The sequence below is a fragment of the Grampus griseus genome (assembly GCF_964374135.1).
Source record: "Grampus griseus genome assembly, chromosome: 7".
In the NCBI taxonomy this organism is placed as follows: domain Eukaryota; kingdom Metazoa; phylum Chordata; class Mammalia; order Artiodactyla; family Delphinidae; genus Grampus; species Grampus griseus.
The window spans coordinates 8,621,881-8,647,936 of NC_139001.1; the positions used below are offsets into that span (position 1 = coordinate 8,621,881).

The 26,056-nt window shown below is 51.5% G+C and overlaps 1 protein-coding gene across 1 annotated transcript; it reads right to left on the minus strand.

The window, feature by feature from the left end:
• Positions 1 to 9,340: 9,340 nt before the first annotated feature.
• Positions 9,341 to 25,572, minus strand: SPATA3 (spermatogenesis associated 3; the record flags this gene model as incomplete). Its single annotated transcript, XM_082658253.1, has 6 exons — positions 9,341 to 9,390; positions 16,722 to 16,865; positions 18,879 to 19,053; positions 24,754 to 25,158; positions 25,203 to 25,330; positions 25,385 to 25,572. The coding sequence occupies 5 exons, from the start codon at positions 25,570 to 25,572 to the stop codon at positions 16,760 to 16,762; spliced, it is 1,002 nt and encodes a 333-aa protein (XP_082514379.1). The 3' UTR covers positions 9,341 to 9,390; positions 16,722 to 16,759.
• Positions 25,573 to 26,056: the final 484 nt, after the last annotated feature.

Genomic DNA, 26,056 nt, shown 5'->3' on the forward strand with positions numbered 1-26,056 from the left:
CAAACTAAATGATAATCAACTTACCCAAAATACGACAGAGAAGGGATGAATAGAAAAAAAGAACAGATGGGAGACATAGAAAACTAAACCAAGATGGTAGACTGAAATCTAACCTTGTTAATAATTATTTATATCAACGCACCAAATACTTACATGTGAAAAACAGAGATCATCAGATTGTATAAAAAAACATAAAACAAGCATCAATCAATTTCAAAGGATTGAAAACACACAGAGTATGTTATCTGAGGTATTCAATAGTAATAAGATATCTAGAAATTCCTCAAATATATGGGAATTGAGCAACACACTTTCTAAGTAACCTGTGGGACAAATGAAAACAACACAAGTGAAATTGGGAAACATTTTGAATTGAATAAAAGTAAAAATAAAACACCAAAATTTGTGAGGTGCAACTAAATCAGTATGTAGAAAGACTTTTTTGTTAGAGCTATGGACTATATGTCCCTCTTTCGCCTCAACTTTTTGAACGAGAGAGCATTGCGTTTTTACGCCTCTGCCTCACCAATATTTGTCAGGTGTGTGGCAGGGACCTAGCTGGTCTTTGTAGTTCACAGAATTAATCTAAAGACACATGGCAGGTGGACCAGTGAAGGTATCTGACCAGGCTTTGTGGCCCTAGGGGAGTACTCCCTGGCCATAATTGGGCCGCTGTGCAGTGAGAATCAGGCATCACTTTTCCCAACCCTAGAAGCCAGCCTGACTCATTTCTGTCTTCATTACTCAAGCTGTGGAGGTGACGACAGTAAAGGTGTCAGGCAGCTTGTTTTGGGGGCCCCAAACGTGGAGAGAGAGGTGTAGCCCAAGTTTGAAGAGAGTATTAGAAATCCTGTGCAAAAGGGTAGGTATGTTTAAGGACATTCATTGTAGTACTGTTTATAAAAGCGAAAAGATAGGAAAAATGTATATATCCATCAGTAGGCGACGTGTTAAAAAAGGAAAAACCCAATATTGAGAATGTGCATGTTGATCACCTCCTCAGCATTCTGTGCTTGCTTATTAAAATAACCCAATTTTCACTCAGATCGTCTGCCTTCCCTCATGCAGTCTAGTCACTTTAGGGGAAACTAAACCAATCCAACTCACGAGTGGGCCCTGGGTGGCCTAAGCCAGTCGGCACACTCCCGTCCCTCCCCATCGCTGGTGGTCATGTAACCCAAGGTGGTCCAATTAGAGTGAATTATAGGACTCCTGCTTGGAGTGCTGGGAAATGCACAGGCTTGTGGGCACTTTCTCTGCATGTTGACAAAGACCCATTGTATCTGTAGGGGAGGCAACGTTTTCCCTGTACTCTCTCAGGGTTTTTCGGCTGGGCCTAAGATTTAAACTGACATAAGACAGATTAACAAGAGAAAAGCATCCACATTTATACAAATTTTATATGACATGGGAGCCTTCATAAGGCAATGAACATCTCAAGAAATGGCAAAACCTACCTGCTTTTATGTTAGGTTGGACAAAGAGAGGCAATTGTGGAAAAGTTAATAAACTGTGTGGGGAGGCTAAAGGAAGGTAAGAATTATTTTAACAAGGTCTGTTTGTGTAGAATTATCTCAGTCTTAACGTTTTGTCCTTGATGATAAGAATGCTACTTTCTTTCTGGTACAGGGAGGACTTCTTTTATGTGGGACCTTTTATCTCCTATTTTCAGGAAGGAAAGGGGAGATTAGAATGTCCTTCTTGCATCATCTGTGTTTTAAGTGTTTTTAGCTCAAAGCAACCCTTATGCCAAAGTGGCATATTTTGGGGTAGCATATTCTGCCACCCTTTGTGGCCCTGGGTGTTTAAGGCCATGGGGCCTTCCTGGGACAGACCCTTCCCCCCATGTCCTCTGCCTGCCTCTTGTTTGTAGAAAAGCTGTCGGCTTCCCCTCAGTTACAAAAGCCTGGCTCAAGAACTAATGACTGAAAGAATGTGAACGTGTAGTGACATAAATAGCAGTTGGGCCAGGAGAACTGGTAAGAATTTAAACAGTAAATCAGTCATGTGGCAATCACAGAATCTTTAGTTTCTCCCTGAAGTACCTAGATAATAGTATTTGATGCACATTTCCTGAGTTGTTCTACAGATGCTAAAACCCCCACTAAATGGAAGAAGTTAAGTACTTGTTGACCATGGGCAGGTAGCCTCCAGACCTACTGGAGCCTGAGGATTGATAATGTTAACCCCAGGGACACCACCCTGTTACCTCACCATCAACCAATCAGAGAATTGTGTATGAGCTGAACGCATACCCTGTGACTCCCCTCCCTTACCTTGCCATTAAAAGTGCTTCCTTGGGGAGGGGGGAGGGATAAATTGGGAGATTGGGATTGACATATACACACTACTATATATAAGATAGATAACTAATAAGGACCTGCTGTATAGCACAGGGGAACTCTATTCAATACTCTGTAACGACCTATATGGGAAAAGAATCGAAAAAAGAGTGGATATTGTATATGTATAACTGATTCACTTTGCCGTACAGCAGAAACTAATGCAACATTGTAAACTAACTATACTTCAATAAAAAATTTTAAAAACTGCTTCCCTGAAACCTATCGGGGAGTTCGGGTTCTTTGAGAGTTAGCTGCCCCCAACTCCTTGTCTGGTGCCTTACAATAAACGCTGCACTCTCCTTCACCACAACCTGGTGGCAAGCAGACTGGCTTTACTGCGCAAGCCAGTGGACCTAAGTTTGGTTCAGTAACAGGTGCTGTTGGCAGCCATCTCACAACCGCAAGGAGAGTTAATCTTAGTATGAAGCTGACTTCATGGAAGGCAGAGTGGGGAGAAAGAAAGAAGTGGGATCTTTGGATTAAGCTCACCCCAGAGCCTGCCCGACCTGTAGACTGCAGATCACGAGGCCCTGTTTCCCTTATGTCTAAGCCCCTTCCCTGTCAATGACTCTGATGGGTATCATAGCCAGTGTTCACTGAGCAGTACTGGGAGCCAGCACTATGCAGAACCTGCAGAGGCTCATTTGATCAATTAAGAAACAGTCATGTTGTGGAGGGACTTTCCTGGTGGTCCAGTGGTTAGGACTTCGCCTTCCAATACCAGGGGTGTGTGGGTTCGATCCCTGGTCGGGGAGCTAAGATCCCACATGCCTCACGGCCGAAAAACCAAAAAACATAAAACGGAAGCAATATGTAACGAATTCAATAAAGACTTTAAGAAAAAAAAAAGGAAACAATCATGTTGTAGAGAACAGACTTATGGTTACCAAGGCGGGGAAGAGGGGGTGGGATGAATTGGGAGATTGGGACTGACATATATACACTACTATGTCTAAAATAGATACCTAATGAGAACCTACTGTATAGCACAGGGAACTCTATTCAGTGCTCTGTGGTGATCTAAATGGGAAGGAGATCTAAACAAGAGGGGACGTATGTATACATATAGCTGATTCACTTTGCTGTACAGCAGAAACTAACACAACAGTGTAAAGCAACTATACTCCAATAAAAATTTAAAACGAAAAAAGAAACAGTCATGTGACGGCACATCATGCAGCTGTTAACATGAGATCTTGCATGGAACGATTTCTGTGAGACGTGACAAGAGCGTGTAACAAATATACGGTGTGAAATCCTATATAATCGAGAAAAAGTGTCCCATTTTAACCAAGGGATCTCTTGGCGGGGGTGGGAAAGGTAGTGGCAGGAGAGAGGAATCCTGTTTGCCTTAGTTATTTCAGCTTGAACCCTGTCTGATGCCTGAGGGAGGAGAGGGCACCCCGTCCTGCAGGGAGACCTGGACAGAGGGTGAACCAGAAGCTCGGGGGAAGGGACCTAGTCTTTGAAATGCCACCGTGGAGGAGCCCAGACAGGACGACAAACCTTGAAACGCCTGCTGCTTACTGACACAACAGTCATGCCAGTTGGGATCTGCTCTGTCCAGGAGGGGCTGAGATCGGAACCTCCTCGTTCTAGGGGTGAAGGGAGCAGGCAGGCCCAGGGCCCCTGGAGAGAGGAGAACCGGCTCATTTAGAGGCTCGTCCAGCTCCCTGGATTTGAGCTTCTGGGCGACAACTGTCTTGGTTTGAGTCTCTAGTCACCCAGGACTAGCGTGCACACAGGCACAGGGCAGCTCTGAATGAAGGAGGCCAGGCGAAGGTGGGAGCAGGGCACAGACAGCAAAAGTAGGGGGTTTCCACCTGCGTACCCACAACGAGGTGAAGCTGGGCTCCGGCCCTTTTTCGTCAAGCCTGACTTCGCAGCTGCAAGTTCTGCTTTATGGCAGTTTCAGAAGTTTCTCCTTTAAATGCAAGAATTATTATTATTATTATTTTACATCTTTATTGGAGTATAATTGCTTTACAATGGTGTGTTAGTTTCTGCTTTATAACAAAGTGAATCAGTTATACATATGTTCCCATATCTCTTCGCTCTTGCGTCTCCCTCCCTCCCACCCTCCCTATCCCACCCCTCCAGGCGGTCACAAAGCACTGAGCTGATCTCCCTGTGCTATGCGGCTGCTTCCCACTAGCTATCTACCTTACGTTTGGTAGTGTATATATGTCCATGCCACTCTCTCGCTTTGTCACAGCTTACTCTTCCCCCTCCCAATATCCTCAAGTCCATTCTCTAGTAGGTCTGTGTCTTTATTCCTGTCTTATCCCTAGGTTCTTCATGACATTTTTTCCGAAGAAGATATACAGACTGCCAACAAACACATGAAAGAATGCTCAACATCATTAATCATTAGAGAAATGCAAATCAAAACTACAATGAGATATCATCTCACACCAGTCAGAATGGCCATCATCAAAAAATCTAGAAACAATAAATGCTGGAGAGGGTGTGGAGAAAAGGGAACCCTCTTGCACTGCTGGTGGGAATGTGAACTGGTACAGCCACTATGGAGAATAGTATGGAGGTTCCTTAAAAAACTACAAATAGAACTACCATATGACCCAGCAATCCCACTACTGGGCATATACCCTGAGAAAACCATAATTCAAAAATAGTCATGTACCAAAATTGCAGCTCTATTTACAATAGCCGGGACACGGAAGCAACCTAAGTGTCCATCATCGGAGGAATGGATAAAGAAGATGTGGCACATATATACAATGGAATATTACTCAGCCATAGAAAGAAATGAAATTGAGCTATTTGTAATGAGGTGGATGGACCTAGAGTCTGTCATACAGAGTGAAGTAAGTCAGAAAGAGAATGACAAATACCGTATGCTAACACATATATATGGAATTTAAGAAAAAAAATGTCATGAAGAATTATTTTTAAGGAAGCTCCTGCCCAGGGAAGTCTTGACCTGCTTAACTGTGCACAGTGGGAGTACACAACTTTCAAGCCCTTGAGAAGAAGAATCCAACACTGAGGAATTTGCATATTCGGAAAGCTCTCAAAAGAAGGCCGAGCCTTGGAGCCTGTGAATAAAGTCTTTCTGTGTTTGCTGCTCCATGTGAACAGTACAGAAGGGAGAAGAGAAAGGAGGCACACGGCATCCCGGCAGCTGCGGCTGAGCCAGTGGGGGAAGGCACATTTGCCAAGAGCCGGCGAGGATTCTGGGATGTGTGTGTTGAGTCAATTGTCCCCTGCAGGTTTCCAGGGAGCTGGTTTGCATGAGGTAAACACGTAACCTTATTCTCAATGCCAGGGGCCACTGTTCCATGCTCTGCAGCCTCCTCTTGCCTTGAGGATATGGCCTTGCGGGGAGGGGCATGGCAGCTCAGGGGGCAGCGTTGGGGAGGGGGCGATTCTGGCTGTTGGGTGTTGATGTGGGATTCAGCCCCATGCTCAGATGGGCTCCTTTTCCATCCCTTCTCACTTCACTGTGGACCCGTGACTGGCTGTGTGAGGTGTGATAACGCATATAATTTGCATATTATAAGCATATATGCTGTTTCTGCATATGCAAAGGAGGAGTTGCCTGGGGAGATAGGATCTTCCTGAGTTTGCTGGTAAAGTCAGAACTTGCAGGAGCAGTGTGAAGAGCTGTCCTTCCTCCAATGGGTTACCAGTGGCTGCAGGCCTAGTTTACTTCCCTGCCTGACAAGGTACTGAGCCTGAGACCCCAGGCCGGAGGCAGAAGAGGCTGTACTTCGGTGTTCCGCATGAATTTTATGACTGGATTTGTCAGTTCAGTTCTCTGGATCCTGGCTACTAACTCTACCTGTAACCCACCAGGCTTCATGGCAAGTGGGAGAGTGGTTGTCCTCTGGAGGTGGGGGTGGGATGAATGGAGACCACAGTGGTGTCTGGAAAGCTCAGGACCTTTCACCTGGTCCTAGACTCCTGGCACCAATGAGCTGCATGGACCAGACGGCCACTGTAGGAAGATGGGTCCTTCTGGGCTTGGTTCTGCCTTTTCCTTCTTGTACTCTCGTCTCTCACTCTTGAATGGATTGTTCCAGTGGGATATAGACCTGACTTTCCCAAGAATAACGAACCTGTGGTCTGGAGACCACATTCAGAGCCGAGGTGTGAGTCCAGCCTGGTGAAGATGCTAAATCCTGAAGCCTAGTCTCAGCCAGACTGTCTCCAAGCTCACAGCCAGGGCAGCCTTAGTTACTGCACTGTGTTCGCAAGTATACTTGGTTCCGCTTCTTTCTGGCTCTAAACTTCAAAAACACCTCTCGGAGCTAACACTTGAAATTGGCAGTAATGAAAACACAGTCGAATCTTAGCTATTTTCAACCTCCTGGAGACTGTTCATAAACCAATCAAATAGCTAGAGTGCTTACTGCTTATGATGTGTAGTTTTCCATAAAAGTCATCGTTTGCATATTTGTTTCAAACGTCGAAACGTAAAACATCCAAGTTGTAAAATGTAAAATAAAGAAGTTTAAATTTTCAAAAAAACCCAAAACAACACAGTTGACCCTTGAACAACATGGGGGGTTATAGGAGTATCATTTATTGTTGGCCCGCCGTATCTGCACCTCCTCTGCATCCTTGGGTTCAACCAACCATGACCACGTAGTACTGTAGTATTTACTGCTGAAACATAGCCGTGGACTCGTGCAGTTCAAACCTGAGCTGTTCAAAGGTCAACTGTAGCTCAATCCAATGATCACATTTATAAACCACTCTGAATATAACGGTCCAACTCAAAGCTCATCTTCTCCAAAAATGGTCCCAACGGTGGCAGGCCTGTTTATTCGTGAGATTCTGTTGTGTCCTGGGAAGGATTTGAGAGAGGAAAAACACCTGGTCTCTGGCTCCAGAACCTAACAGAGGGGAGAGGCGGACATGCCAACAGAACTGCACACAGCAGGAGGAAGGGTGATGGGGGACTCTTGGCATGTGGTGTCCACTCTTTAAGAGTGAGGTCTAGGCTCCATGACAAGTGCTGTGAAACCCAAGGCAAAGCCAGTGTAGGAGAGTACCCACAGGTGGACCCAACGGCAGTGATTGCCACGGAGGCTGCTATTGGCATTTGAGGTGGGATAATTATTTATTGTGTGGGACTGGCCTTCACCACTAATGGCCCATAGTATCCCTTAGTTACTGTGACAACCAGCACTGCCTATACGTTTCCCTGGGTGGGAGGGTAGTACTGCCCAGGTCACTGCTGCCCTGGGGAATCCATCCACCAGGAGTCTGGGGCTCAAAGCGGCTGTGAATCCTCAGCTCCTGGCTACTCGGGCATTCATTCTGGTGAAGGGGTCGGGGTGGATGGGAAAGGGGCAGGAGTGGGAGGGCAGCACCAGGGCCCTGGTCGCAGGCCCAAACCTACCCAGAGTAGGTATCTGCTGTTTTCAGCTGCCTTGCATCCATTATCATTTCCTTTGGTTAAAGGTTACCAAAATTACTGTTTGGTCTCTTCCCTGCTCTCAGCCCTCTCACTTGCTGTGGAGTTGGCCCTCCGTTCCAGAGGTGGTTGTGTGGGGCTAGGCTGGCCAATCAGAGCACTGCATTCCCCTGGGCAGAGCGCAGGTTCCGGGAGCGACACAGGACTTAATCAGCCCCATCAGAGGCCTTCTCTGCCAGACTTGACCTCGGAGGCTGGGGGGCTGTTGCCGGAGCAGCCATCTGGCCACCTTGCTGGCCACGTTGTGGGAAGAGCTTGCCTGAGCATGGAACTGACACGGCAAAGCAGACGGAGAGAAATGGGCTCTGGGGGCGCAGCCGGCACCTCTGGAACAAACCACGTCTGGACTGGAACGCTCTTGACTTTTACAGGAGTTAATACATGCTCGTTTTGCTCAGGCCACTTTGGGTTAGATTGTCTGACATTTACAACAAACGGGGGCCTAAGTAATACGCCAGAAAGGGGAGCCAAATATCTTCAGTCAGAGGAGCTGTGCTGACCAGTGGCAGCAGCCCCGGGGTCCCCGGTCCCCTCCGCCATGCCTACGGGTCCCTTTCATCCTGATCTGCAGGACAGACCTCAACATGGCCACACCCCACCCTGGAAGTCAGCATTATTCTTTCCGAGGCTGGCTTCCCAGAGAAGGACCCTGTCAATCCAGGGTACCCTCTCCCAATCTCCCAGCATCTGTTCAGGAAGGGACATCCTGGGATTGGGAGGTGGAGGGTGGGGTCCGGGATTCCTGGTAACCTGCCTGGCCCACCCTCCAGCCCAATCCCACTTGCTCCGAACCTGGCCCCCTCTTAGAGGCAAGCGGGTCACCCAGGTGCTCTGTGCACTCACCCACTTGAGTTCCCCCCTACTACCTGCCCCCTCCTATCCTCTTGTGTAACTGCTTCAGTGAATTCTCAGCTCCCAACCTCCACCCTCCGCACTCCCCAGGGGACAAAAGTGCGGGGGAATTAACCACCTCCCTCCCAGCAGCCCTTAACCGATGGGTGTATAAACGCCTGGCTTCCCCTCCTTGGGTGAGATTACTCTGATGTGTGTGTTCTGTTTCCTAGCGCTGCCCCAGCAGGATTCAGCTTCATTTGCTCCCAGTGGCCGCTGCACCTGTATTCACTGTCCTCCCTTTTCTGTTTCACGTCTACTGGTGTTTCCTGGGGTCACCTTGAAGTAAGACCTCTGCCTCGGCCGCTCAGAAGCTAGATGTCCAAACACACCAGGCAATGGCTGGGTGCAGCTAAGTCACCAGACAGACCACAAGGCTGCAAGCCGGGCCCGGCCCGGAAGTATGTTAGGTATTGAATTAAGTTGTCTGATGTCTGCATTTATAGTGGGAGGATCTGAAATTGTTCTGTGAGCGTGTGCAGAGAAAGTTGCCCACCTTGGGTGTGCGGCCGCCAACAGGAACAGCAGGATCCCACCCTGGCTTCCCTGAGGCTCACAGAGTCACCCCCAAGTTTACCTCCCTACCCATTTGCCAAGGCCAACCTCTGTGTCTCTGGGTAGAATACACTAAAGAAACAGAATTCTTTTTTGTTTTGTTTTGTTTTGTTTATTTTGGTGACGAGAGAGATCCTTGATGGAAAACTGGATCTGTAAGAAAAATAAGGACAGAGCCATGAGCTTAGACAATACTCTATGACCCCAGAATTCTGGTGGCTTTCCAGTTTTATAGCCTCAGGGTGAGGGTTTAACAGCTAAAATCCTCCTGTGGGAAAATAAATTTAGGATTCAAATTTCTTCCATTCATCACGTCCACTCTTCCTTTTGTCCGAACTCGGCCTCTCAAAGACTTTGTTTTTTCCCTTCAGGCTGTAAAAAGCTTTTGCAAAGTGTCTGGCATGAACTGGGTGCCTTCTGTTTCCTCTCCCTTCCCCCAGGGATCCCGGCAGCTAAGACGGAGCCTCGCTTCCCAAACGCCAGGCCACGGTGGTGAGTTTTACTACATTCAGTGCCCAAAAGGAGAGGGGAAGCAGCCCCTTGACTTTAGTGCTGCATCATTCATTGGTGGGATGCAGAGAGAGAGGCTCTCCAAGCTTTTGGGAAGAAAATTCTAGAAACACGTTTCCCTGGAGAGGAGGCTCTGCCAGTGTCATCAGATGGTTCTTCATGCTCTGGACTGGGAAGGACACCAAACTGCTTGTTTCCCTCCCAGACGGTCTAAGAACTGAGTCTACGAACTCATCCCTCCCCCTACCACCAACACATGCATGCACACTGACTCACAGCACCCTCAGGGTGGCTTTCAGGGGCTAAAGCCAGAGAGGTCCCAGGCCAACAGGTCTGCTTTGAAGTTCATCCTGCACAGGCTACCATATCTTAAAACACACTGCTGGCTGCTCCCCCCAAATCCACTCACACACCTGCCTTCCTGGCGGGGGCCCCATTTGGGAGCATTGATGCTCCCCTCCTTTGTCCACCCTTGTCCATAGGGGCAGGGTGTGGAAGTAGATCTAGATTGGTCTAATCCAGTCATGAAAATTCACCCCCTCCATGCTATTAATTTGCTTAAGAAGGGGCATGAGGGATGTCCCTGGTGGTCCAGCGGTTAAGACTCAGTGCTCCCAGTGAAGGGAGCCCGGGTTCGGTCCCTGGTCAGGGAACTAGATCCCGCATGCACGCCACAGCTAAGTTCCCACACGCCACAACTAAAGATCCTGCATGCTGCAATGAAGATCGTGCATGCCACAACTAAGACCCGGCGCAGGAAAATAACTAAATAAATATTAGGAAAAAAAGAAGGAGCATGAGACCCAATTCAGAGGCATGTCACCGCAATGAGGGGGCAAGTATACCAGGGGAGGGGGATCCTGGGAAGAGTTTCTTAACTCAAGAAGAGACACAAGAAGGAGGTGGCCTTTTCCCTGCTTCTGGTTGTCAGGGTGTGAGGATATAATTCTGGGGCTCCTCCAGCCATCTGCCCAGGAGGGGAACTAGTGCGCCCTCCGCTGAGGGTGTCAGAGCCGGAAGTTGGAAAAGTCCCCAGGTCTCTGATGACACTGTTGAGTTCGCCAGCCCTGACACTTCCTGACTGTTTTGTTATGTGAGATAATCTCCTTACTATAATTTTGAATTAGGTTTGCTGAAATTTGCAGCACCAAGTAATCGAACGCATAATCCACTTGTAAATCAAGTCTTAAAGTGCCTTGTGGCATTTGGAAACCTACCAATTCACCCTTTCATTTTACAACTGAATTAAAAAGAGAGACATCAGCACAATGCCATCGGTAGAAGCTTCCCAGTGTTTACTGGGAAGAACCTTAACCACGGGAGGTAGGTGAGTTTCATTCAATTGTCAAGCTAAGGAATTTTCCTCTTGAAGCAGTGAAAACCTTTTGCACTTGAAAGGGTCTGCATAGAGAGTGGTGGCTGAACACACAGGATGCCTGGGAAGGGGGACCTCAGTGAGCACCAGGGTTGGCCCATCTAGTCAAGAGGCCGTGAGACCTGAACCTGGGTGCTGGTTCGGGGTCCTCCCTTTGTTCACTGTACAAATGGGGATGGGTCCTGGTGCCAGGATGGGGAAACACAGGCCTGCCTGTCCACGTTCAGGGAACAGGAGAACAAGCAGAAAGGAGCTGCTGGGTCCTTATGATCAGAGGTCACAGCTCACCAGCTCCTCCCACTGAGATGCATCTCTGTTGCCTTTCCCCACCTGTGGACATTTTTGACCTGAGCCTACCTGTTCTCCTCACCTCTGGAAACCTCCTGGGATCCCATGTGCTCCCTAGACCCAGAGAAGACCCAGAGCAGGTGTCTTCTCTGCAGACACCTTCCTTTACTATCAGACTTCTCAACATTGGCTTGATTCCTGGCCCTCTGCTCTATCCATGCTCTCTCCCTATGTCAGCGATTGACCCTTATGTTTACAGCTAAGACCTGGCCTTTCCTGTGAGCTCCCTCTATGCCCCTGCCTACCTGACATCTCCACTTGGTTGTCCAACATCTCAAAATTAACAACAAAACAGAACTCTTGATTTTTTTCCCCTCTTGCATGTTGATCCTCTGGCAATGACACCCCAAACTTGGAGTCATCCTTGAGGCTTCTCTTTTCCTCATTATTTCATCCAGTCTCTCAGCCAGACTTGCTGGTGCAACCCCCATAGTATAGCTGTTCACATTCCCCTCCACAGCCATCACCCTGGTCCAAGCACCATCTTCGCCTGCCTGAACCAGTGCAAGTGAGTCCTACCTGGTCGTTCCCCGGCCCCCCGCCCCTTCCCATTTTCTACCCAGCAGGCACTGTGATTGTTTTGAAATCTAAACCAGCAGCTTGAGATACTCCCCTCTGAGGGGAGGATGAATGAGTTAATAAACGTAAAACACCCAGAAGCGTGCCTGTGTAAGGACTTGCTATTGCTCTGTTTCAGGGGATGCCCACCACCTCTAGAACACAATGGAAGCTCCACGGGCCTGCCTGACCTTGGTCTCCCCAAAAGTGGCCTCCTGACCCCCCAACTCTAGCCATACTGGTGCCAGGATGGCCCCCAAACATGTTAAGAGTCCTTCCTGCCTCGGGGCTACTGGGTTTGCTGTTCCTGCTGCAAGAACACTCTTCCCGCAGATTTGCACAGTCTGCCTCCTTCTGCTACATGTGCCTCAGTTCAGAGAGGCCTTTGCAGACCAGCCTGGCTCCAGCAGCGGCCCCTCCTGGTCACCCCGCCCCTCTGCTCTTTATCAGATCAACTTTATATTTTTATTTCCTTGATAAAATTGACCACCAAATCAAGTGATCCTGTTTATTCACTGACTTGTCTGTGTCCACTAGAATGTAGGCTCCCAGGGAAGGGCTCCTTCCTGTCCTGGTACAAGGTAGGTGCCCAAGAAATACTTAATGAATGAATGCATTATTTAATTACCAAACACTCTCTCCCATCTGGACTCTGCCGCCTTCTAGCTTGGAAGTCAGATATCTACATCTGAGTTATCACCTCTGCTCCCGTTGCCTGGGAGCCTTGGCTGGCTTAGATCCACAGACTTTACTAGACCTCAAAGTCTTAAGCTTAGCCTGGGTCTGTTGATGGACTTGGCTGTCCACTCACCACTGTGTCGTCACGTCTCACAGCACCTGGGCACATGATCGGTGCTGATACGTGACAGCCGAGGTGACCCACTTACATAGCTACACGGGGGGTATGTGGGGGACACTGGGGAGTCGGGGTGGGAAGTACCATGGCGACCAGTGTCTAGGAACGGCGGCTGAAACTTCTGGGCTTCCAGAAGATGCTTCCCTGACCCCTGCTGGTGGTGTCTTCATCAGACCCTCAGGCCCACAGCACGCACTGAATGACATGGGAGGTGACACCGCAGCCTGGCCCTGGCACGTCTGGAAGAAGCAGGGACCTGAACATCTTAAGCACCCGAATGCCAATTAGCATCGATCCCAACGCTGCTTCCAGAACAGTCTCCAGAGGAGCAATTTGACAAAAGCAGAGGGTCCCATGAGGAAAAGCCACCTCCTCAGAATCACCAGGCATGGGCTCTGGGGCTTGGGAAGGACCCTGTTTCAGGCCACTGCATGGAGCAGGGGTGCTGGCATAGTCTCCCTCTTCTCCAGGGAAACAAGGCGCCATGGGACAGAAGAGAGAGGGTCTGTCCTTGGGAGGACCTGCCTATCCTAACCCTGCATCAGGAAAGGGGCCTGCCCTAGGGAGACAGAGGAATCATCCCTCAGAGCAGAAGAAGCAGAGCTGTGTGAAGTCTGCACACTGCGTGGTTTGTAAGTGATGCCAGTGATGCCAGGGCCCCAAAACAAGATCCCCCCACCGCTGGCAACACACACATAGCTTTGGGGGATGGAGTGAAGACTGGATTCAGTCTCTGGGGAGCCTCTTTAACTTTGCAGACTCTCAGTTATTCCCGGGGAAATGACCTACGCCAGGCCCAGGGCAGGTTTCCATTCCAGTCCTCCCCCCCCCCCCCGCCACCCCCTGCCTCCTTCACTTCCCCTCCTCCGCCACTCTCTCCTCCCACCCCCCAGGGCTCAGGGCTGTGTGAACTACAGTGTGGGTGAGACACTCACCCCTCCCTCGTGGACACTGAGACACTTCGGGTGGCACTGGACACCGAGTTCAATAATGTGGAATCACGGCCCATTCCCGCTATCTTTCAACCCTCTGGTTAAAGAGGGTCTTAGCGTGGAGCTGGCCAGTGTTAACATCTAACCCTTGTCAACTATCTTTGAACACACAGGGCACTGACGCCAAAGCTGAGACTTTTTCAGGCACCCTATCCGCCAGAATTCCATGACATTTCGTTTTTATGGTATTTATATTTACTGTGAGTCTTTTTTTTTTTTTTTTTTTTGTGGTACGCGGGCCTCTCACTGTTGTGGCCCCTCCTGCTGCGGAGCACAGGCTCTAGACGTACAGGCTCAGCGGCCATGGCTCACGGGCCCAGCCGCTCTGCAGCATGTGGGATCCTCCAGGACCGGGGCACGAACCCGCGTCCCCTGCATCAGCAGGCGGACTCCCAACCACTGCGCCACCAGGGAAGCCCTACTGTGAGTCTTTTTTATGGCAAAGGATAGGATTTTCCATTTACGGCCAGTTTGAAAATAAGTGCCTTTAAGTTGAAAAGGAAGCTAATTTAAAGAAAATAAGTGATCGATCCCAAAACATAGCTTGACTATATTTTGACTTCTAGTTTACTATTTTCCCATCTACTAACATTAATGATTTTAGGTTTTAATAAAACTAGTGTTTGTGGGGATCACTTTGTAATGTATAGAAATATCGAATCACTATGTTGTACAGCGTAACTCACACAGTATTGTAGGTTAATAATACTTCAAAAAATATATTAAAAAAAGTAACATTCCAGATTTCAAAGGTCAATAAAGTTTGGGGAATACTGAGTTAAAAAATAATGATGGTGATGTCACTGCTATGTTGAGGGCCTGTCCTGTGCCAGGCCCTATGCTAAGTGTTTTCACATGCATTCTTTTTACCCAGTTCCCCCCGGCCCCAAGTGAGAGCTGTAGCATTATTATCTCCATTTAACAAGAAAATGAGGCATCAGGAGTTAAGGGAGTTGCCCAGGCCCCAGAGATACTGGGTGTTGAAGGGGGATCTGATCCCAAGGCTTCCTGCCTCTGGAACCCAAGCTCACACCAGTGGGCTCTGCTGGAAGGAGACTCTAAGCTTGGGCTTGAGCTCCAAGCTCTAAGCTCTAAGCTTGAGCTCAAGCTTGAGCTCTAAGCCCTAAGCTTGGGCTTGGGCGCCATCTTCACACTGCCAGTCGCCACCATCTACCCAACCTGTGACCAGGCCCTGCAGGGCTGCGCATCCCCTAGCCTGATCCTCACAACCATTGCCCTTGGAGGTAGCTGTTATTCTCCCCGCTTTAGAGATGCTAAACTCTCACAGAAGTCAAGTAACGTGGCCCCGAACACCCAGCGACCAGGCAGCAGAGTCAAGGCTAGCACCTACGGCTCCAACTCCAGAACCAGCGTCTTTCCAACAACCACCACCTCCATGATGGTAACAGTAACAAGACTCCCCCAGCTGGCCAGCTCTCTGCCCTCCAAGCACCTTGCCTCATACTCGTCTCATACTCCCAACGATCTCAAGATCTTCCCTATGTGCAGATAAGGAAACTGAGGATTTCAACTGCTGTGGAATTCTGTGAAGCTTAAGGTGCTTCTCTGCTCTTTCATGAATGTCCCAGGATCAGGCAGCAGAGCCCTTGAGGAGATGGTGAGCTCTCACTGGAGTTTATTTTCCGGGCTGGGCTTCTGAGTTACCTTGAGCCTCTATTCCCACCACACGCCCTGCTGTGGCTGCTGGAGGCCTGGGGTGGGTTGAAATGCTCCCATTACCCCCTGCCCCACCCCCATCACCACTTGTTAGGCATTCACCGCATGTGGACTTGACAATGGGGACAATTGGGGGTGCTCTCGGTACCCGCCTAGATCCCCTTTCTGGGCTGGCGTATCCATCGCCCAGCTCCTGTGAATTATGAATGTTGGTTGCTAAAGGCTCAGAGCTGTCTCCTTCCTCAGGGACTTGTCCTCACCCAAATGGGAGCCACTTTTTCACAAAGACATGTACTCCCCACCTCACCCTGTAGCCAATGACTGACTCACAGACGGGCATGAAAGGCCAACCCTCTGGGCTCACGGTGAGACCAACTCTGGTTGTAATTCACCTTCCAGAGCTCCCCAGGACTGGGCTAAGTGGACTTCAGCTGAGACCTTGTCCTTGCTCCACTCCTTCCCCTCCCTCTCTTGCCTCCCTCACTTTTTTTCCTCCACTAAATCCTGTGCACCCAAATCCCTGTCTCAGGCTCTGCTTCTAGGGAGCCCAGCCTGAGACAGGGCAGGATTGAAGATGTTGTGGAAGGCATGCTCCCTGCCCTCAAGGATCTTGCAAAACAGCGTGGAGACAGGCCACATGTGTACATAAAAATCATCTGCAGTATGGGATGGAGTAGGTTGGAGAAAACAGTAATAACAAAGATGGGAGGAAGGCTCCACGGAACATGAAGTTCACAAAGGGTAGGTAGGGCTGGAAATGGTGTGACAGGCAGGGAGAAAGTTGGGAGGAAAGGCTCTGAGATGCATAGGGCCCTCTGCCCCTGCCTCTCCCATCTCCTCCTATCTGGTGTCCACGACCAGGGGAACCAAGCCCAGGCCAGAGGAGAGGTGGGAAACTCTGTTTTGAAGATCCCACAATGAGTCTAGCATTGTCCACGAGTGTCCAGGGCTGCCTGAGAGAGATGTGCCAGTGGACCCTGAGGCCAGAAACAAGTCACTCAGTTCTCAAGATTCCCCTGAGAGGCTGGGGGCTTCGCCCACCCCTAGAGACCTCCTCCATTCAGAGAAGAGACAGACATTCCATCAGCCCTGCGCTGCAGGGATGGTGAGTTAGTGGGCTTCAGAATCACTCTGCAAAGGGCCGTGGGCACGAAGGGGGTCCACATACCTGCTGGGCCGCAGGCCTGGAGACTTGTTCACAAGGATTCAGTGATGTAGTAGGCAGCTCCTAGGGCTCCCAGAGCCACAGCAACAGTCCCAAGGGCTCGGAGCACGCAAGTTACGATGAGTGGAATGTTTACTTGCAGGTCTTCTGCAAAGCAAAGCAGAAAGCCCACAGGTTGGGGGGCAGCTGGGATTTAGTGCCTGTCTATATGCAGGGGAAAGTGGAAATTGTGGGGTCCCTCAGGATCACAGGAATGTCCATCTCCCCCTATGGCTCCTCCTCTCAAAGGAACACAACTCCCTGCACCCCTCCCAATAAAGTTCTACCACAGGACCCCCCAGGATCCGAGGATGGGCTGGCCTGGGATGCCAGCTCCCCTGGACACTCAGAGAGAAGGTGACAAAGGTAGTCAAGGCTGCCGTGTGCCAGGCCCTGTGCTAAACACCTCACACCCAGTGTCCTCCTCAAGCTTCACAACCATCCTGTGAAGTAGTCCTACCATGTAGCTCTATTCTGGGGTTGAGGCTTCTGAGGAAACCACATACTACACCTACCACGAAGGTGGTGGAAAAGGAAAGTATATGATTATGCTATTAATTGTGAGAAGGCTTTCACAAGATGCAATATCCATTTGGGCAAAAATCCTACTAAAGCAGGGATTCTTATCTAATGTGAATGTGTACTTAAAGCCCAGAGTCAACATTCCACTCCACAGAGGAATGTAAAGATTATGGAAGCAGGTGAAACTTCAGCAGAATTAGGACTGCATCCCAGCCAGGCTGGACTCTGCCCCTCCCCGTCACTTTCCTATTTCTGAGCCTTGCCTTGTGCCTTTTCCTCCTCCTGGAAAGCTCTCCCTTTAAAATAGGCCATAGAGGATCCTAAAATCCTTTTAGATTCAGCTCAGTTACAACTGATACTACAACGTCTACCTGGACCCCAGCTCAGGAGTGAAGCTCTTTGAACATCTCCTATAGGTCACGTATCACTTCCTGGCCTGCACATTAGTTTCTAAAGGTACATATCTTAGCTTACCATGTGGACTGCACACTTTTTAAGGGTACAGTTCCCTGTTTTGGTTTCCCTCCCAGTGCCTAGTATCCTTATGCAGAGTCGGTTTTACTACTTGTTGGTTTATGAATCCAGGGCACAACTTGGCACTAAACGGACGGAAGCACTAAGTGTGTGGAAGGACAGCTGATCATGGTGGGTGGGGGGTAGGCCCTTCCTTGACTTACCAAGCAGTATGGTATTTTTACTCTGGCATGTTCTCCCAACACACCTGGGTATCTGTTTGCCTCTCTTCATATGACTGAGAGATGGTGCTTTTCACGAACATACAAGAGAGCGGGTTTGGTGGGGCAGGGGCTGGGAAGAGGAGCCGGATGGGGATGGAGGACGGGTGGGCTCAGCTTCTGGGCTGGGAGATGCCTAGGCGGAAGGCCTCTTCTGTGGACATTTGTGAGACCTGAGTATAAGCAGAGCTGCCCTGGGGCCCAGAGCTGGGGGTAGGCGGAGGCCCCTCTCCAGCCCTTGTGCGTAGCCCTGTGCCACCGGAAAAGGTGAGGGACATCTTCAGTCCAGTTCCCTCAACAGGGGTCTTCCCACGAGAGGAAGTGGCGGCCACCTGGTGGCTTCGTGGGAGAGGAAAAGAAGGGCAGATGCTGCAGGCGATGCTGTGTGGGCCTCCGGGTCACGGACAGACCCCTGTGGGGCTGCCAGGAACAGCCCGAGACCCGCTGAAGGGGGTAGAGGTCTTCCTGGCACCAAGGGTTATGTGATTTACATCGTATTTATCTCTAAATTCCAGGGGGTGTTCACGTGCGGGTCAGGAGCCGGAAGCGTTGGGCTATGGCTCAGGCTGCGGAAGGAGCGACAGGGACTTTAGGACGGACTGCGGGGGAGTGTGCTGTGAGCAAGGAGGCTGCCTATGGAGCGACGAAAAATGAACCCCAAAGAAGCCATGCCCGGTAAGGAAGAAAGTCGTCACCTCTCCATGAAGGTGGGGTACCTGGGCCTGGGGCTAGTCAGAAAGGCCCGGGTGCCAACCCCCAGGACGTGGATTTCCTTTGGGCCTGGGAGTCCCGAGAGGAAGCAGTTACACACGACTGCTAATACACTGTGTGCCCCGAGGGCCCCGCCCCCCACGCGCCCTAGGACCTGTAGAAGGTGAGGAGGTTTGGGAATCCTCTCCCCGGCATGGTCGGCCAGGCCCGAGGCAGAAGGACATCGAAGATGCGGCTGTGGCACAGGCCCAGACGATGCCAGCAAGCAGAGCTGCCGGGACAAGCGGAACAGGAACAGCAGGCGCGCGGGCCCGCTTGCGTCACAGACCCTGCTGGACAGAGAAGGAGAGAGGTGAGGGGCCCACTGCCTGCGGGAGGTGTCCACACCAGGAGTGGCGTGTGCAGAGGAGAGCGGACCAACTGCATGGGGAACTAGTTGTCTTCTAGACTGGTGCTACCTGGGAATAATACGAAGAACACCGATGTAACAGCTGACACCTGTACAGTGTTCTATACGGCATCATCCATCTCATTCAATCATCAGAACAATCCTGTGAAAAGGAATGTGGTTATTCTCAGCCTACAGATATGGAAACCGAGGCTCAAAGAATAGAAGAGACGTGCTCTGATAGCAAGGAGATGGAAGAAGTGGGCTTCAACGCAGGATTTCTAACTCAATTCTGTGCTCTTTCCGTGGAATTCACAGGAAGGGACGGCAGCAGGTGACTGTCCATCCTAGAAGAAGTGGCACTGAGATTCCTGCAACTGGAGCGGTCACGTTCCATTTCTCTGGGGCTCTCGGATTCAACCAGAAGACAACTGCTACTCCAGTGGACAGTCTTTGAAATACTTCCCCAAGCTCACCTCCCATTGCTGTCCTGGGCTGTGGGTCCCAGAGGAACGTGGAGAGGTAATAATTGATTTTGCCTGTGTGAGTTCCCTCGACACGCTCCAATGCTCATTTGGATCCTGGCTACCCAAGAAGATGGGGGACCGCTTTCCATTGGACAGCCGTTCCATTTTCAGAGAGAGCTAACTGTTGGATTTTTTTTAACGCTGAGCAGAAATCTGCCTTCTCCAGTGTTTTCCAAGGGTAAGTCGCCAGATTTAGCAAATAAAAATACAGGACGCCCGCACAATATTCATGACACACTTATTATACTAAAAATCATGTGTTGCTTATCTGAGATTCAAATTTGACTGGGTGGCCTGTATTTTATCTGGCAACCCTATCCAGGGACGCTTAGTCAGACATCTGAGGACAACATGGAACAAATCTACTCACACCTTCCAGCTGACAGACATATCCTCCAATTCCCTCAACTGGCTCTCATACACCAGAAGGTTCTTGCCTCCCCGCCACCCTTCTCATCCCCCCAACCTGGACTATCTTCCTTGGACTAGATCGCTGGGCACCTTTTACAGCACACAAGTGGCCTGATGAGGACAGAGTAAAGCGGTGTGACCACCTCCCTTGTCCTTAACTGTATTCTTGTACTAATGCAGCCTTGGTGTTTATTTCTTAGCAGCCACGTGGTACTTCTGACTCCCAGTGAGCTAGGATTACCACCGAGCCACGCTGAATGTTAATATGTTTGCGTGGCTGTCTTCAGAGAGACTTGGTATGGTGAGGAATGACAAAACCCAGGAATCCTGGTCTCCTGGGTAAAAAAACAAAACCCAAACCCCTCGCACTCCCCACGCACCGTTCCAGAACACACGTTAACCATGCATCAGTACCCAATAAGAAAAGTGTCAGCCTCTGGGGCAGCCCTGGGACTCCATCAGCAGGAAGGCTAGAACCACTCAGGCAGGCAGGCTGCCCACCTGTTTTGCTGGATCGAGGGGATGCTTTTGTGCCAGTGTCCGGAGACACGACGCCCCGAGCCCAGCGGCTGACTTCGGGAGCTGGGAGAGCCTGGGGCACGGGCTGCGGGGGGACGGATTCACTGCTGGGCTGTGAGGTGACTCCAGAGCTGGGCGGCGGCGTGGTCGGGGTGCTGGGCGGCGGCCGGGTGGGCGGGGGGCTGGGCGGCTGCGGGCTGGATCCGGTGCCTTCGGAGCTGGCGTGCTGGGAGGCGGAGCCTCGGCGCCTGGCCTTCGACTTCTGCCCCTTGCCCTTCTTCATGGTGGGTCCTCCTCACCTAAACGTGCACCTACGTGGATCTGCCTAATCTCCTGACTCCCTCCCCGAGGGGCCGTGTGCCCCTGCCCTGCGGGGAGGCTCTGGCGTCCGTCTGAGCCCAGGGCCCACAGGAAAGGGTCACCCACAGCCCTCCTGTGAGGTCACAAAAGCCAGGGTGGCTCCCATGGCAGGGTGCTGGGGACAGTCTTCTCTGCCGACACCAGCCTGCTGTCCTCCCTCCTCCTCGGTTCCTGCGGATGGGTGGAGAGCAGCTGCCGTGCCCCTCACGGACCTGGGCACCTGGCGAACGCTGGCCTCGGGGCCCGTGGAAACTTGGACGCCCACGATTCTGTCCCCCGAGCGCCTCTTTCAGGCACCTGCTTGCTGGTGTGTTCCTGGGTCCCTGTGTGCTGTTCCTCTTTAAGACACCCTGGCTGTGATGCTCGCTCTGTCACTGGTTTTCACATACCCCCCAAAGCAAACAAACGGACAAACAAACAACTTCACCATGCATTTTGTGAGTTTAAAGATCTGGGGGTCCGTGGAAGGCCCGCAGCCTTCTGCTATGTCAGTTGTCTCCCCCCCCCCGAGATTATCCTATACGGAGCGGCTTCCCCCTTCTCCCAAAGCCGGCCCTCCCCGCTATGGGAAAGGGCTGGGGGGGGGGTTCCCTAACTTTGATAAGAACCATCGCAATTGGCAAAAGAATTTCCCCTAAAAACACAACAGCTGTTTGGAAAACTAAACTTCTGAAACTCACTACACTGACAACTGGCAGACCACCTCTCAAACTCCCAACTTGTCCTGCCAATTAGGGGACTGTGACCCTTCCTGGAAGTTAACAATGTAATTTTCATTTTAGGAAAGAACAGGAAATAGCACTTTAGAAAGACAACCTTAAACTTCACACTTTGACTGCAATGTAGAACGTGTTCACATTAGGAGACTCCGCCTCCAACATTAATGCACCACTAGGTGGCTGAGGTTTCGACTGAACCCCTGGAATCTGGGGACTCATACGCTTGCCCCAGCATATGGTTTAGGGCAGACCTACCTAGGAGGAGCCCTCACATAAGGCCAGACCTGACATGAGACATAAAATGGACAGGACGTATTTTAAGGATTATAGAGCCTGAAAAGACCTTAATGATTCTTTTTTGCAGAAGAGACACTGAGGTTCAGAGAAGTTAAATTACCTTCCCAAGGTCACACAGCTGGTTGGAGGCATCGACAAGGCTAAAGTCCCATTCGGGGCTCTTTCATTTCGTGACTCCAGAAGGCAATAGGGAGTCAGATAATGATGCAGGCCTTAAAATGGATGAATTTTAAAACCCCTTGATAGGACTGAAGAAAGCAAAGGCATGAAGGATTAGAAAGGAAAGGAAGCTCAGATCAAAGAAGGTGGATTGAATTTGGTCGACCCTTGGCATGTGGATGTTCACGGAACAAGTGAGTCTACAAGAAGGTGGTGATTCCCTGAAGTTGAGAGCAATGGATCCCTCGGCGGGGGATTCAGTTTTGAATCAGAGAGACTGGAAACCTCAGTCAGGAACACTGTCCAGATTTAGCAGACAGGTCAGGAACTCCTAAGGCATTTATGTCTGCAAAATTCGATTTTCAGGCACCAACGGGCTTTTGACTGAGGGCTGCAACCTGGTTTAAACCAGGGTTTCTCAACCTCAGCCCTATTGACATTTTGGGTCGGATAATTCTTTCTTGTGAGGCCATCCTTCACTGGAATTGGTTTAGTAGCGTCCCTGGCCTCTGCCCACTAGATGACAGTAGCAACTATCCCTCCCCCGAAGTTGCGACAACCCAAAATGTCTACTGACATTGCTAAATGTCCCCAGGATGTTGTGTGCTTGTGTGTGTGTGTATGTGTGTGTGTGTGTGTGTGAGAGAGAGAGAGAGAGAGAGAGAGAGAAATTGCCCCATTGAGAACCACTGGTTTAAATGAATTAGAGAGGGGCAGACATATATGGGTAGGATTTCCTGGTACCAATGAAAGAAACATTCCATTTCACACCAAGGAGCCAAACAGGACACAGATAACAAATCCTTGTTCCCCGGGAGAGCGATGAAGGAAACACAGAGGGTCAGGCTTCAGGAGGAGGGGGGAGTTTTTCCATGACAGTGGAGAAGATAGCAAGCGTGATCCCAAGAAGCAGAGAGGCAGGCACTTGTGGAGTGAGAGGTTGTCCCAGAAGGATGAGGAAGAATGGCACTGCAATAGTTTTAGCTAAAATATTTTCCCCTCTGCCTTCTGACTTGAGCACACGTTTCAAGCCCGGAAGTCTGACACCTCCATAACACGGTCACGGCGCGCTGTCCCAGGCTTATCGGCCACCTTGCTGCTACCGTGTCCGGCTCCAGCTGACCGTGAGCACCAGAGGTCTGGTGAACATGCCTCACTTTCCTGCATTTGTGGAAGCCCTTTCCTCTCCATCAAGCCCCTCTCCCTCTCTGTCATAACACTTCCCATCATCAAGATTCACCTCCAGTGGACCCATCTCCTCATAAAAAGCCTTCCTGTAGGTCCCCAACTGGAAGCAATCTCTCTCTCTCTGGGCCCCAGATCACATCCTACGTGGGGTTAGAATGATTTCTACCCTCGTCTTATCTAGGGCCAAAGTCCAGAGAAGGGGCTCAATGCAGTCTGCTTGAAGGTGACGGTGGGAGGTCGAGGAACACGGGGAATCGTTGAAGGCAGGCTGGGTGTGGCCGAGCGGGGACAAGGCACCTTGGAGCTGCATCACGAACGGCTTGTTTGCAAAGACGGCCTGGGATTTTCTGGACCTGCCTGAGGATCATGGTGGGAACAGCCCCCAGGCAAGGGGCTTTCTGAAGCAGGAAAGCCAGACATGGGAAGACCTCGTGGACTATTTAGGAGAGCGAGAAGAATGAGTCTAAAGGGCTCAAAGTTAGGTAGTCAGGATGCGGGCCTGACCAGAGGGTCCCTGGTAGTTCTCGCCCTCTGGGTGCGTCTTGGGCACCCAGAACAAGCAGTCACCGTTTGTCCTGAAACTAGCATCTTAGATCTGGATGGTACCACAGACAGCAACTGACCCTTCACCCCCATGTGTCGGAAGGGCAGCTAATCGGTGGAGGAGACAACGTGCTCTGGTCACCAGCAGAAGGGCGTCAGAGCCTCCCGGGAGCGGGCTGTGGGCTACCGAGCCCAGAGCACTTCCTTCTTCCCAACTGTTGCCCCTGGAAGGGCTCTGGGCAGCAGAGGCACTTGGTGCTCATTTAGGAGCGGCCGGTGGCCCAGGGCCCTCAGACCCACAGATTAACCCGCTGGGGCCACAGGCCTGGATTCCTTGATAGGAAGGGTTTCAAGGGCTGTGGCTAAGAATCCTGCCTTGGGGGCGAGGAGCGTGGGGGACCGGGGCTACTCCAACACAGCGCCTTCCTTAGAGGGTTGTGAGGATTAGTCGTGAAAAGCCCTTAGGACAGTGCCTGGCTCACCATAGGCATGTTTTTTATAGTAGTTGCGATTCCTTGGAGGAGACTAAGGAACCAGGCAAGGAATAGTGGACGTGGAGGGGTGGGGTGGGGCCGGGAGCTACACACTCCCGAATCTGGACCTTAGAAAAGCTTGATTGGGAGCAGTGGGCAAGGCGGAAGGGAGTCGGGTGGGTTGGTGGGAGCTTTAACTACACGTGAAGTGAATTCGAACATTTTTGACCCGAGATTACCCCGGCGAGACACCTGGGGCGAGAAATCTAGTTCATATTCACCCAAAACGGAGTTACGTGGAGGCGTTAGGAGAGGGACTGTGGCACGGGGGATTTGTCTACTACTCGGGACCAGCAAGGTCAGGGAACTCCCTCTGTATTAGTTTCCCACCCGGGGACGCCCGTGGCAACCTGGCGTTCCGGGCCCCCGCCCTCGGGCCCCTCACCATCCGTCTGGGTCGCCCGATCCACTAGGGGGACGCAGCCCGGCGATGCGCCTTTGTGCGCTCCGCTGGCGGCCAGCTGGAGGTCCAGGGTGCCCTCGGGGCGGCTGGGGCAGAACACGGCCGTGTGCACCTCCTCGGAGGCGCTGTGCGGGGCGAAGGCGCTGCAGAGCAGGGTCTCCATGCGGCGGCGCGCCTCGGCTGCCTCGTCGCGCCGGGGCTGCACGACGATCCCGACGAGCGCGGGGGGCGGGCGGTGGCCCTGGTCGCGCACCTGCTGCAGGAGCAGCTGCAGCCGCGGCAGCTGAGAGCGCAGCGCGGACGCGCGGCGCGACACTAGGAGCAGCCGCTCGCGGGGCGAGGGCGCCGCCGGCGGCTGCCTAGGGTCTTGGCAGCCCGACGCCGCGTCTTCCGCCAGCCCGGAGCCGGAGCCGCAGCCCGAGCCGCCTCACGCTTGCGCTCTTGCGAGTCCCCAGCCTTGCGCCGCTCCCAGGGCTGCTTCTGCGTGCAGCGCTTGGACTTGGCGGCCGGGCAATCGGCGCACCTCCGCGAACTGTCTCCGGAGCGCTTGAGCCGCCGCCTGGCTCAGATGCTGGAGCTGCTATGGCCGCTCGTGGCTCGGATGGATGAGGGCCGAGAGGGCTGATCGGTCGGGCCCTGCTCCAGAATGTTCTGCAGCGTCACACAGCACTCATCCTGCTTCCAGAGCTCGCCCAGCAGCACTACCTGGCCGTGGCCCTCGATGGACTGAGCGAGGGCCTGTTGCTGCGGCTCGGCCTTCCCGTCCCCCGGGGCCCTGGAGGGCTGGGCCCCGGGCTCCATGTCCGGTCCGGCTCTCTTGCCCCTCTGGGCCGGGGCCTCCGATGGCCAAGGGAAAAGCTGCCCTTCCCTGGAGGATGTCACAGTACCCCTGCGCCCTACCTCTTCCTGTCGTGACCAAGGGCCTCTGCCTCCTATTCTTTGGAAATCTTCCAACACAGGGAAGCTGCTGTGGGTGCCAGTGTAACACTGGCAGTGACTAGTTTCGCTATCATTTTGTATGTCTTTGGTGTCAAAAGGACAAATCCCTTTATTCCAGGGATGGATCATTGTGCCCAAGCCTCCAAGTAAAATGGATTTTTGGGCACTCAGGGCATTTAAGAAGCAGGGGGCCCGGATGCTCACTGCGCCTGGAGAGTTTGAATGGCAGTGAGGAAGAGAGAGGCTGGTTCTAGGTGGCTGCACCCTAGGAGGGAGGCCTGGCTGCTGTCTGGGTGATCTGGGAGCCAGAGTCCTGAGCTGTTATACACTGATGGGGCTGCAAGAG